General features: G+C 37.6%; 1 protein-coding gene across 5 annotated transcripts in view; it reads right to left on the bottom strand.

Annotated features, from left to right (window-relative positions):
* Positions 1-13,207, bottom strand: part of rasgrf2b (Ras protein-specific guanine nucleotide-releasing factor 2b) — a 43,594-nt gene that overhangs the window by 28,483 nt on the left and 1,904 nt on the right. The window contains exon 2 of one of the 5 annotated variants that reach the window (XM_085179551.1): positions 11,298-11,361. The exons of the other annotated variants lie outside the window; for them this stretch is intronic. Coding sequence (XP_085035677.1) covers positions 11,298-11,330 — 33 coding nt within the window. The 5' untranslated portion in view covers positions 11,331-11,361. The remainder of the gene's footprint in view (positions 1-11,297; positions 11,362-13,207) is intronic. 5 annotated transcript variants of the gene reach the window in all.

Genomic DNA, 13,207 nt, shown 5'->3' with positions numbered 1-13,207 from the left:
ACATGCTTGCTTAAATAATCACAGCTTTTAATTAAAGTGAAAGCAGGAACACAACAGTCTAAAATAAAAGTAAGAGTCTTGCATTAAAAATGTTAATTCAATAATTATATTTTCAGCATATAGTAGTTAAATATAAAAGTCTACATATAAGTAACAATCTACTAGTAAACAAACTTAAAGTTGTGTACTACCAGTCGTAGCACCACAGACCTACTGTTTTCCCATTTTTCTTGTTTTGTTCATGAAACATGAATGCGGATGCACAAACGTGATTGGATGGATAGCGGCACAGTGCGCTTGTAATATGCAAGTTACAGCACAATTTAAAATATTAAAAAGAATAAGGTTTGTGGATGTTTATGTGGAAGGAAGCGCAATACCCTAGTTTCTTAGACTTCAGGCCTTTATAGAGTGATTTGGTGAGAAAAACTGAAGGTAAACATAACTTTTATTGGTTTTTTTTAAAAAAAACCTGTCAGGTCACCTTTAAGCAAACTATAAATTTTCATGCTCAGTGCAGTTTATATTACATATTATCCTTTTTTCCCTTTCAGGCATGTAACTTATTACGCAATACAAACATTGCACTTCTTTGCACTAAATTTCTCTTTCAATGTAATTAACTACCTTTTGATTTATACCTGCTACTTAACAGATCCTAAAGATGGTATGTATGCTTGATATATATTTTTGTATCCTGCCTTAACATTTATATTCTACCATTCTGCCAAGTTTTTTCTGCAACTGTGACCCAATTGTCACCAGGCAATCATTAAAGTTTAATGTTACCGCATCCTTTACAGAAGATTCTGCATCACGCTGGACCCCTAAAGCATTCCAGTGAATTGCTCTGTAACATTGTACTGTGTCCTCATTAGTTGGAGGGATTTTTTAATTTATTTTTTTTGAGGACTTGACTGCTTCTACGAAACCTATAAACAAAGCGAGAGCTCTGCACATCTCATGAATGGTACTCTGACTGTCTCTGAGCTATGACCACAGAGCTTCCCAACTTTACAGTACAGATCTGGACTGCTGGCTCAGTCTCCCTTCAAATCGGCTCAAGCGTACCCTTCATCCCTGAGGGCCTTCGTTGTACTGTAAGAAATTTCATTTAGACAAATAAAGACAGCGAGGAAACAAAAGAGAAAAAAGACACTGAGCTTTTTTTGTGCTCGTTTACTCTTTATTTCACTTGCAACCAATTTAACAGTCACCTGATACACTCTTTAAATCCTGATGTGAGAAACAGCAGAAATAGGGCCGTGACAGCATGACATAAAGTCTATTTTACTTTCACCAAGCAAAGCTTAGGAACAATGTAAGGCAAAAATGTTATTATGCAGAACCATTTTCACTCATCTTTAAAACTACCTGCTGTGAAAACAGAGGTGAGGAGCTCTTCGAACAAAAAAATGACTTTCACAGTCCAGCACAGCCTAAATGTTGGGGAATGAATGCTTGCCACACACATGTACAAGTTAATAATAGTGCAGATGATGAAATGCTTTTTCTCATTATTAAAGATTTATGAAAGCTGAAAATGAAATTTGTGTTAATAGATTTATTAGCCAAAAATGGCTGGCGGACCCAGAAATACTCATCTTTTTTAATAAATATTTAAAAGCAGAGATGGCAGAATCACTGTGATTGGGGAGGGAAACAGCCAATAATGATGCAACACTACCGTCTGCTTTGGGATCTGCACTGATGAGAGCAAAAATTGCATTTTGCAGCACTACAAATGGACCTTATTTTTTCACTTCATTCTAAATATCAGAATTTCAAAGCTATTTTCTGCATCAGTGTTCTGTGCTTCAAAGAGACATTTAAACCCAAACTAGGGATGCAACAATACCAATTTTTTCAAACGATACAATACCGATACTTGGATCTGAGTACTTGCCGATACCGAGTACAAAAACCGATACTTCTACCACACACACACACACACACACAAATGCAATGAATTGGAAGACAGGTTTTATTTTATTCTCTGCCGATAATAAATAATATCTTAATAAAAATGACCACAAAAAAATTTCAAGTGAAAAATAAGCACTTCTGTTAAATTATTGCAGAGTCTCCACATTGTAATTTAACAAAATATCACTGAACTATTGGCACTGTCTCGAGCTTTCAGAATAATAAATAAACACTTCTGTTTGGAATAAAATAAATACAAATTAGGTTTGAGAATAAAATAAACTTTTAAATTATTGCAAAGTGTCCATATTATAAACAAACAAACAAAATAACGAAAGTATTTGGCATTGACAAAGGAACTCCCCATCTGCCCGTGGATCATCAGTCCACTGTGCCGTTAAACCAAGGACTGACACACACTGCTTGTCTTTACCTCTTTAGAAAGTTTTGGCACCATTATCTCCCTGATGTGTGGGCTAGTGATGGGATTTCCGGCTCTTTTTAGAGATCCGGCTCTTTCGGTTCGGCTCACTAAAAAGAGCCGGCTCTTTCGGCTCCGAACCGGCTCTTCAGGTTGTTTTGTTGCTTTAATTAATTTATTATTAACAATAATATAAAATTATGCACAAAAGGAATTACTAACGTAAAACAAAGTGGGTTTATTTATATATGTTTATAATAAATATATGCGGTGGCCCCTAGAGACAAAGCACTACAAACTCCAAAACACATTTCTAGCATGAACTGAACTTCCAAAGCAGAGCTACTAGATCACTTAAATTACACAATTGAAAGCATGTGTGTATTGTTTGTGTATTTATACACAGGCACTCATATATATTCAAATAATTTAAAACAAATGTTCATTTACCTGTTATTACCACACACCAAATCCGGTCGTTGGTACTTGCTGGCTTGTGTAGCCACTAGGTAACAAAAGCTCAACACTATCCTGGAGCACTTCTGTTGTCTTTTGTACGTGTTTTGAATTTTTACGTGCTTTTGAGTTTTTACGTGATTTGGAGCTTTTACGTGCTTCGGAGTTTTTACGTGTTTTTACGTGCTTCGGAGTTTGTACGTGCTTTTCTGTAGGGGCCACCGTAAATATACTTTTATTTATTCACTCCACATAAAATATAATAAATAAATCATATAATACAAAAACCAACTATTCACATTTCAACTTTTAACTATTTAAATTTTCAGCTTTTTCCTTTTAAACAAATTTAAAATGAAACAACACAAAACACAGCAAACCACAACACAATTAAATATAAATTAAAATATGAAAACAAAAAGAAGATGCATATTCTCTGTCATATGGGCCTGCATGAATAAACTTTCTACATCCTTTATCATCTGCAACCGAAAATAGTTGTGGATGATTACTTTACCTTTCTAATGTGACGTTGTTGTCCCTGGCTCTCTTTCTCTCTCTCTCCCTCCCGCTCTGTTCCTGTGCTACTGAGTAACTACCGCCCCTCCCCCCTCTGCCCAGCGTAAAACACAAGGCTCGCGTGCGGAGTGAAGCGAAAAAAAGTGCGAGAGAGAGAGAGAGAGAAAAAACCCACGTGACGGCTCGCGATAAGGAGCCGGCTCCCGTCGTTCACTTCAAAGAGCCGGCTCTAAGAGCCATTTCGTTCGCGAACGACCCATCACTAGTGTGGGCGGCTGGGAATTTCATATTGCAGCTCGAGTATGCTGAGAAGACAGTGCAATCCTATGTTTTCCACTACCGGCATTGGCTGGTCATCCAGAGCGATAAAATGAGTCGAGCCTCTGTTATTTAAACTGCCCGTGGATTTTCTCTTGACATTTTTCATCGATTTTCCAAAACCGAGTTAAAGTTGGCTGTTCCGGTCCACACTGCTGACATTTTGTTTAGCCTAGCTACAGCAGCCTCCAGTTTCTCTTTTTTTTATCTGGAGCCGCCAGTCTGACTCGTCTAACCCTGTGCCTGTTTAGGGCGGGATGTCCCCCTAGTGGCCAATCTAAAAAACTACAACAAAAATGACAATCCACCCTCTGATTAATGAAATAAGTTAGTATCGGTTCGTGGTATCAGTTAACTTTTACGAGTTAACCGATACCACATTTTACAGTATCGGTCCAGATACCCGATACCAGTATCGGTGCATCCCTAACCCAAACTATTAGAAGTTTTAGCTTCACTGGAGTTAAATTAGTATGACCTCAGCACAGAAACTTGGGTTTTTGAAACCAGCCTTGCTATCAAAAACCCAATATAATTTCATGACTAGGGTATGAGCCAGTTGTGTTTATGCAAAAAAAGCACACAACAGGTGTTTGTGACGGTTTCAGCTGCTAGAATAGTGAAGCTGTAAGTAGGTCTGCTTGTTGTTTTTCTGGTTTAACTGTATACATAACCATGAATTAGCACATCACTTGTTCAGTGGTATATGCACAAACCTTATTAGGTGGAAAAGTCACCGTTAAGCAGTTAAAAAATGGAATTAAAGTTATGACCATCACTTTAAACCTCTATAAAAATGGAGCTGAATCTCAGACGCTGCAGGCCTCGGTTAGCTGTTAGCATTTATCATAGAAAAAGACTGAACACATTTTATATTTTTGGAATTTCCTTTGGACAGACAAGACCTAGGTAGAGGCACTTGTCTATAATGCACACCACCACTTTTGGAGCAAACCAAACACATTATATCAGCACAAACAGCTAATAGCAACTGTCAGTTGGTGTCTATTGTCTATCTGTCCAAAAGCTAAAGTTTGGCTGAAACTGCATCATGCAACAGGACAATGATCCCAGGCACACCAGCAAAACTACAGCAGAAAGAAAAAGACAAAAAGGTGTTTCAATTGTGCAGTCAAAATTCAGACCTCATCCAAATCAAACTGTAATGTGCTTCGTTTTTTTGTTTTTTGTTTTTTCGTTTTGTTTTTTGTTGTTTTGTTTTTTTACAGGACTTGGTGGAGTTCTCCCTTGACCAAACTAAAAATCAACACTTCATTACCTCATGACTTTATTCTTATGTTGGATGAACCTAATCCAGTAGCTCAACAGAAAAGGTTCCTAAAAAGATTTAATATGGTTTGTAAATGGTTAACTGTGATGAGTAAGCAGCTGAAAAATGTTTATAAATATCAACACTACTGCTTTCACTTCTTAATCACAAATCTAATGCAAATGTGGCAGCGCAGCTAGCACACAGGTGCACAATTCACAAAAATAACGGCGGCCTCGCACAGTGTGTGGAGTTGTGTGTCATAGGACTATCGAAAGCAAACCACTATGCTGAACTTCATTTGGACTTTAGGTGTATGGAAACAAATAATAAAAAAAGAAAGCAGTGCCACCATTGAGTCAAAAATGCTACAAGCGCAGATGCAACAGAACAAGCATTCAACCAAAAAAGGAAAAGGTAGCTGAGTCTGTGACATGAGAGAAATAAAGAGAAGGGACTGACACGTAGATAATGAGAGAGAACAGTTTTTAAGGAAAACGCTAGCAAAGGTTGGCTGAAAAGTGCTACTTAGCTGATACATCTGAAAATACAAGCAGGTGTTTGTCCGTCATTCTATAGACACACTGATTACATGGCAGAAAGGCAAAATTATTAACAAGCAATTTCAGCACAGAGTATAATCTGTCTCCATTGAGTCCTACTGCATGGTAATTACCATCACAGGGGGGAAAAGAACGCGGACCAGAGTTGTGTATGCAAGACTCTTGTAATCTATAATCGTTTTTTCTAGTATGCTTTTGAGGGTGTATATGTACAATCTTCAAAGATCAGAAGAAAAGAAAACTAAAGGACAAAAAAGCACATGCTGTGATTCTGTGAAACAAACATAATCTCATAACACGTGTTGTCGTGGTGGAAACAATCCCTCAAACACAACAGCAAGAAGTGATTGGCTGTGTGTGAATTAAAAGGTTATGTTGAAAACCTTTTAATAATTTGAACAACACATAACAAAAGTAATTACGGGTAAGTAATATTTCATTGCTGGTATCGTCTATCAAATATCATTGATCACATGATCAGCATTCATTCATACTTTTCATGAGCCCAAATATATTTTGCTATTACAAGATTCAAATCAGCTACTTAAACAATAAAAAATAATAATTTGTGAGAAGTAGTTTTGGAAGGATAAAAAAAGAGTATAGGTTATTTTTTCCCCCACTAATCTTCTGGATCAGACTCATATCACTTCTTTATATTCCTCTCATTTCTCTCCTGTTGTGCTACCATGGGGCATTAATATTTTCTGCTCATAAAATGCTCCAAGGACAAGAGAGAAAAAAAACTACTATTGTCATGGAAACCTTCTACACTCAATAATTCAGATTTGCTTTACCTTATAACTGTAAAGTTGTTTACATGCACAGCTATCCCTCTAAAAATGAAAACTTTTTAATACATTTCTATTGTTATTCATCAGTAGATCCAAAGTACATCTTTTGCTTGGGATCATTAATCTATTGGCATAGACAATTTTTAGAGGCTAAACAAACGTAACAAGTAGATTAGTGAACTTCAGAAAGCTGCTTGGTTGGGTCGGAGTTTGTTTTAATCTAACACTAACCCTGTGCATTCATTGGAGGGAGTGTGTGTGAATGTTTAGAAAAAGTACTTAGGTGTAGATAAAAATGCTTGTATAACTGTGTGAATGTGTTAATGGGTTTTGTGGTAAGAAAGCACTTTAAGTGCTCGATTAGAACCGAAAAGCACTATATAAATATTCATCTATTTACATGTAAGTCTGTATTTTGTCATTTTGTATTTTGTCGTTTCCCCTAAGATCCTAGCTTCCTTATGTCATCATCCTAACACCTGAGAAGAAGATGTTTCTCTTCAACCTTCAAACTTAACCTTTCAGTTCTTTCTCCGTTTCTTTCACACTCAAAGTAAACAGTATGTCTCTCAACATGACAAAAAAAATGCTAGTTTTGACATGCTTCATTTTCTCACTTCAGTGGAAATGGCTTTCTTTCGATATTTTTGTAAGCCCCACTCTGTAATTTCAAAAAGCTTTAATTTACTATATAATACATGAACTTTTTTTTTCTCAAATACACTTCCTGGAGACTTGTCGTTGCAACGTGACACAAAACATTAATCTGACAGCAGCAGCGGCAGCAGCGGTACTTTATGTAACCACCGAATTCAGCTAATGATGCAGGCTACCAGCTAATGTGACAATCACTGAATCAACATCCCACATCCCGCTGTTTTTTCATTGCCCTCCATGCTGTTCACTTCCTTCAAAGAAGTTTGTATAATAACGTCTGGGGCAGTCTTTTCCTCTCTCACATACACAAATAAAATATCCAGACTGTTCTCACACATATCTACCCACTGTATATATACTAATACACTAATAACTGTTGCCCCAGAAAACTCTGATTGGGGATTACCTGTCTATCTGAGATTTTATTTTAAAAGGGATTAATCAAATTGCTTCCCTCCTCCGCAGTTTATTTTCACTCCTATCCTCCTACTCTACTAGTTAAATACACACAAATTAAACATGCAAAAGCAAATCCCTCATATGAAGCCATCAACAGGCTTTTGGCCTCATCTTACACATTTGTTGCGTTATAGTGACTGTGTGACTTTATTGCTTTAATGGAGGAGATACTGAATTGGAGATCCTCTGTAATTCCCAGAGAGCAACATCGGAGGCTTCCAAGCAGACAGTGGATCAGTTTTACTTTTTTCTTGAGAAAATTAACAGGATCTTGTAAAATCCAGTCCTCATAAGTAAAGACAACATATATGAAGGCACCAGGCGGTTGTATTCCTTCATGCTAAAGTTTGTCAGAGACACATCTCCTATATCTATACCTGTAGCTAGAAGGATCACGTATAATAGATGGCAGCAGCTCCAAATATAACACCACTTGTGAATACAGAAGTTCAATTCCAAGAGCTTCAACAACCTATGGAGTAACCACAAACATTCTAAGCTCATCTGAGGAGAATGATGATCAGCCCAACATTGGCTGAGAAATACAATTTATATCATTCTCACATGTACCCTGCCAAAAATGTAGCAGCATGGTGCCTGACAAATTTTATAAATAGGATTAGCCCTGTAAAATTAAAGGTACTCAGTATAGTGTAAGAAACAGCAGAGTGTTAATATCTTTACTCACCTGTTTCCTTTAATGATCTAAACTACGCTGTTCGTAAGATGGTTTGCTACAGTTAGAACTCAAACTAAGTTTGAAAAAACAACAAAAATTGGCTGACACAATGTTATATAAAAATAAAACTAAGTTAAACAATACATCTCTCAGAGGTCTGGGTCAATTTTGACATAATGGCTCGCACAGCTGCTGCAGATTTGTCGCCTGCACATCCATGATCTAAATCTGAATAATTTGAGTCATGTTCAAGACACTAGTTTGGAATAGTCTGATGTTTGTGGCATGGCACAGAAGATGGGCACACTGTTGTCATAAAGGGACCGACATTGAGAGAAACAATATTCAGGTTGACTGCTGTGTTTAAAAGGTGATCAATTGCTAAAGTGGCACAAAGTACGCCAAAAAAATATCCTCCTGACCATTACACCAACAACAGCCTGAAACTCTAGTATATGCTTTCTTTGCATTTACACCAAATTCTGAGACTACCATATGTTAGAGCAGAAATTAAGACTCGTCAGACCAGTTATTGTTTTTCCAAGCTTCTACTGTCTGATTTTGGAGAGCCTATGTGTGAATTGTACCCAGCGTAGCTTTCTGCTGCTATATCTCATCTGCTTCAAGGTTCCATGTGTTGTGCTTTCAGAGATTCTCTACGGCGATTGTAACAAGCGATTACCTGTTACCTGCCGTTCGGTTCAAAGCAGTCTGGCCATTCTCCTCTGACCCGTAACATCAACAAACAATTTTTCCCCAAGAACTGCCATTCATTGGATATTTTCTCTTTTTTCCTGTAAAGCCTACAGATGGTTGTAGATCTGTAGTTTTTGACATACTCAGACATTTTCCACAGAAGTAAGAGTACTAGCTAAAAGCAGATACTGTTCACAGTTATTATAGTATAAGTGTTTTATTGTACATAAGGTCTGCTCCCATTGTTACCAAGACTTCAAACACAACAGACAGATTTTAAGCTAGATGCCAGCTTTAAATTCTGAAACTAATGAGTTTCATAATGGCTCTAACACTTGGCAAAAAACTTAACAGCAAAATGAAAATCAGCCCGCAGAGAAAAGCAAATCAGACTCAGGGTGTATGGGACGAATCGGTTCCAATTAATGCGCGCAATAGTGAAAACACAAGACCCAGAGAGGGGGACTTGGAGCTAGAGGAGCTTTCTAATGAGAACTAATTACACACACATGCATGAACATGAGGAAGTCAGCACTGACACTTCAACTCTAGTGTGTCGCCCCACCTTTTCACTTTTGTAAAAGGAAACCCATCTGTGAATATACTGTAGCTACACATACACACTGTATTAAACTCAAACAGTACTCAATTAAATGATTGCACCTTTCCCATGCATCCCATCCATTCTTATGAAATATTCAATCCCAATGTAGTCCAATTAGTCTGTCTCCTTCAAAGCAAACGAACTACGCTGCAAACACAAATTGTACAAATATTCATGTTTAGAAGTCTCGTTCTCTCTGCAAAGGGAAACAATTTATTGCAACATTTCTTAAAATGTTGTGGTTTTAGAAAACATGTGAGGTTAGAAAACACAGTGCAACAAGCCACAATATTATATGATTCCTGATCAAAAAGTGAGAATTATTAGAGAATTATTTATTCCTTCACAGGCAAAAGATATTAACAGCAAGCTATTGTACAATTTTATGAAATTTTAAAAACCTTTTCATTTAAGTCAGTTTTGATTCTCTCTCAACGCTGTGCCATTTCATGGGATCTTCCCTGTGATCGACTTATAGATATTTAAAAGGTGTAAATGCAGCAAGCAGTAAACATGAGTCCCCAGTTTTTGTACAGTTAAACACGAGAATGTCAATGTTTACGAATGTTCTTCAAGTACTTTGTGCCCTTTAGAACCAACTGAGCATTGGTAATGCCACAGCCTATCTGAGTGCTGATCATGTCAAATCATTTATGCGCACAGTGTACTCATATTCTGATGGCTGCCTCCAGCAGGATAACACACCAAGCCAAAAATCTCAGATGATTTCAAACTGGTTTCCTGAACATGGCACAAATGTTCTCCACAGTCACCAGATCTCAATCCACTGAGTCAGTCACATCACAATCTCAACCAGTGTTTCTCAAACCTCGATCAAGCCACACATTAGGTTTACTCAGTGTTATGTAAGGTAATGTTGTAAATTACAGGCACTTACTGTCGCATCTGGCAAATCTAGCCAATAGTGCCTAACTGTAGGGAAATTGTAGTTTGAGTGTAGTATGACTTGGGATTGTGGGAGGAAGCTGGAGTAGAAAGAAACAGAGAGAATCTACGCAAACATGGGGAGAACACGCAAACTCTGCACAGAGGGTGAAGCCAGATCGTGGACTCAAACTCAGGACCGTCTTGCTGTGCTAACCTCCACGCTGCCACTGCTGCCCTATCTAATACCATTTTTAGTCAAATCAAGGATGAACAAACATGTGGGACCACATGATAAATAAAAACAAACTGCCACAAATGTTCTGTTATAAACTTTTATTCAGCATATTCTTTTTTAAACATTGCCGCTGACTGTCTCACTTTCCCACTATGGCAAGTTTTGTTGAAGAAACTTCTCAAAGCTTCTAACAACTTTCGGTCCCTGCACCTGATCACCATTCCTGTTCTCTCTATTATTTTTTATTAGACCCCTGGTGCAAACACAAAGGTTATAGCTTATTTGCTTTTACAATGGCCTTTACAGAACCAAACACAATGAGCTGCTCAGCACAGTTTGACATATGGGTGACAAGCTGAAGAGAGACTCCACCAGTGACTAATGGTCATCTGGTTCTGGTTCATGGCCTCTAATGAATTGTGCTTCACTTTAAAATCAATAAACAACTGGCCGCTTGATGAAGGGGGGAGGGAGAGTTTGACAATTATACACAGCTGATTGTAGCAGCCTTTTACACACATGCATGCATATTCACATAAGCAATGCGGGTTCACAGTCGCTGTGGAAACCATTCAGACTGGTGTAAATGCTCTCCAAATTATTTGAAGGGTTTGTGTCTATTGGAGTACAACAGGGAGAAAAGAAGGGAGAGAGGCTGTGTGTTCTTTGTGTGGTTCTATTGTGGCTCACTGTGGGGGTGTCATACTGCAGGTTGCTGGCAGATTCACTCTGCACAGACTAACAGTGAGGAGAAAGAGCAACTAATGGCAATATGGAAGGCTTTTCTCTGTCATTCTGAACTAAACACTTACATAAGGGATAAAACTCGGGATCAAACTGAACATGGAAATCCTCCTTTACTGAAGTGTTGATCATCTGAAACACAAAAGCCCACACACGGCCTCATGAGCCAGACAAAATGTCAGAGTTATGTGGTTCCTCCTGTGTGCATAGCTATGTAGTTAAACAGTCACACACTAGCAGTATTCGAGGTTTCAGCTGAGGGCAGATTGAAAATAACCCTAATTAAACATCACAGCTGTAGTATGAAAGTGAGACAGACAGGGAGAGAGTGAGACAGTCAGTGGGAATGTTTTTGTTTTTTTTTTTAAAAAAAGGTTTAAATACAACATATTACTTGCCAAGCTCTCTAACATCAAAAGAGACAGGTTTTATGCCTACATCAATGCCAATATTAGCAGCTGGAACAACATGTAATTTTGCTCTTACAAAAGCAAGACTTATTCTCATTTAATCATCAATAGTAACAACATATTAACATGCAGAAAGACTCAAAGCAGCAGTGCTGGACCTACTCTCTATCCTTCTATTCCTACACATCTGGAATTAATTTTCTTCACACTGTATATTCAAATCAACTGTATTAGTAGGTGGAGATGGATATCGTTGAGTGATTATTATTGGTTGGCTTTTTTTGACCTCTCCTTACCTCTTACGTGATTAAATTTGCATCCACTCACTGTCTATTTAATACTTCCTCACAGAGTAAAAAGTCAGCACTCTCCAGTGTATCCCTCCCCCTCCATTTTTATGGCTATGATGCTGGCACACAGTCCCCGAGGTTTGCTAAAAACTGCAATCAGGAGCAGGCATTATTCTGCTTCCCTTTTCTTCCATAAAGCCAATGTAAGTCTGCCTTTTTTGTTATAACCTTTTCACCATAAGACTGACTCACTGATTGATATGGCCCTAAGATTAATCAGTGTATGACAAAAAACAGGCAATTGTTTTAATTAATGAATTAATTTTTATCAATGAAATGCATTTTCAAATGTTAATTCAAATGTTTCCTAGCAACAAGATGTGCTAACTCTCGGAGCAACAATGCTGAGGCAACTTCCAAGAGCTCTGTCACAACAGTTTCCCCCTAAAATATTTCCCTGCTGTAAATGTATTAAACCTTGACCCTTTTCAGCCTTGAAGGATTCAGCAGTGAGTCCTGTATTGCAAATTAAAGTTGCATAGAAATAATTGACTTTAACTTGCAGAGGTTTATTTGAAATTGTAGTTCCAGTCACAGGAGGGCTGTTGCTCTGTCATTTAGTTGCATTATTTTGAAACAGATCCAGATCATCTGGTATTTGCAGCTGCATTCCAAGCATAAATTCTGAAATGTAGATCTTCATTTTACTTCTTTTGCAGCCAAAATATGGACCCAACATGTCTATATTTTCCAATTAATCCTCATCTGTCCATCTTTTTAACCAATTCGCAGAAGGTGGAGTGGGCTGTAGCCTATCCCATCTTTCATAAGGCAAGAGGTGGGCTACGCCCACCACATAGTCATAGGGCTACAATTTATCAGTTCAGCTGAATAATTAGGTCACTTGTGCTCCTGCTGCTTATAACGACTTGATTATTATTATCATTATTAAAACATTAATATATATATATATATATATATATATATATATATATATATATATATATACACACACACACACACACACACACACACAAGAGTTTCAATAAGTTGTCAAAAATACAGTAAAGCTATTCAAAGTTTCCAGTAGGCTAACAGTTGTGCAGGGATTAAATACACCTTTGGTCAAATGATCAGCAATTCAGTTGCACATTTAGATGGACTTTATGTTTGTAGGACACAGCAGCCTGGTTGAGAGCAAACCAATAGTTCAGTTCAAATTGCAGCTTCTGGGCAACAGGTAATAAGTGATTGGCCAGCCTTGACCCAGACAACACA

The sequence above is a fragment of the Neolamprologus multifasciatus genome, chromosome 12 (genome assembly GCF_963576455.1).
Source record: "Neolamprologus multifasciatus chromosome 12, fNeoMul1.2, whole genome shotgun sequence".
NCBI lineage: Eukaryota > Metazoa > Chordata > Actinopteri > Cichliformes > Cichlidae > Neolamprologus > Neolamprologus multifasciatus.
The sequence above is the reverse complement of the archived record's forward strand: the minus strand, read 5'-3'. Positions and strand labels throughout refer to the sequence as shown.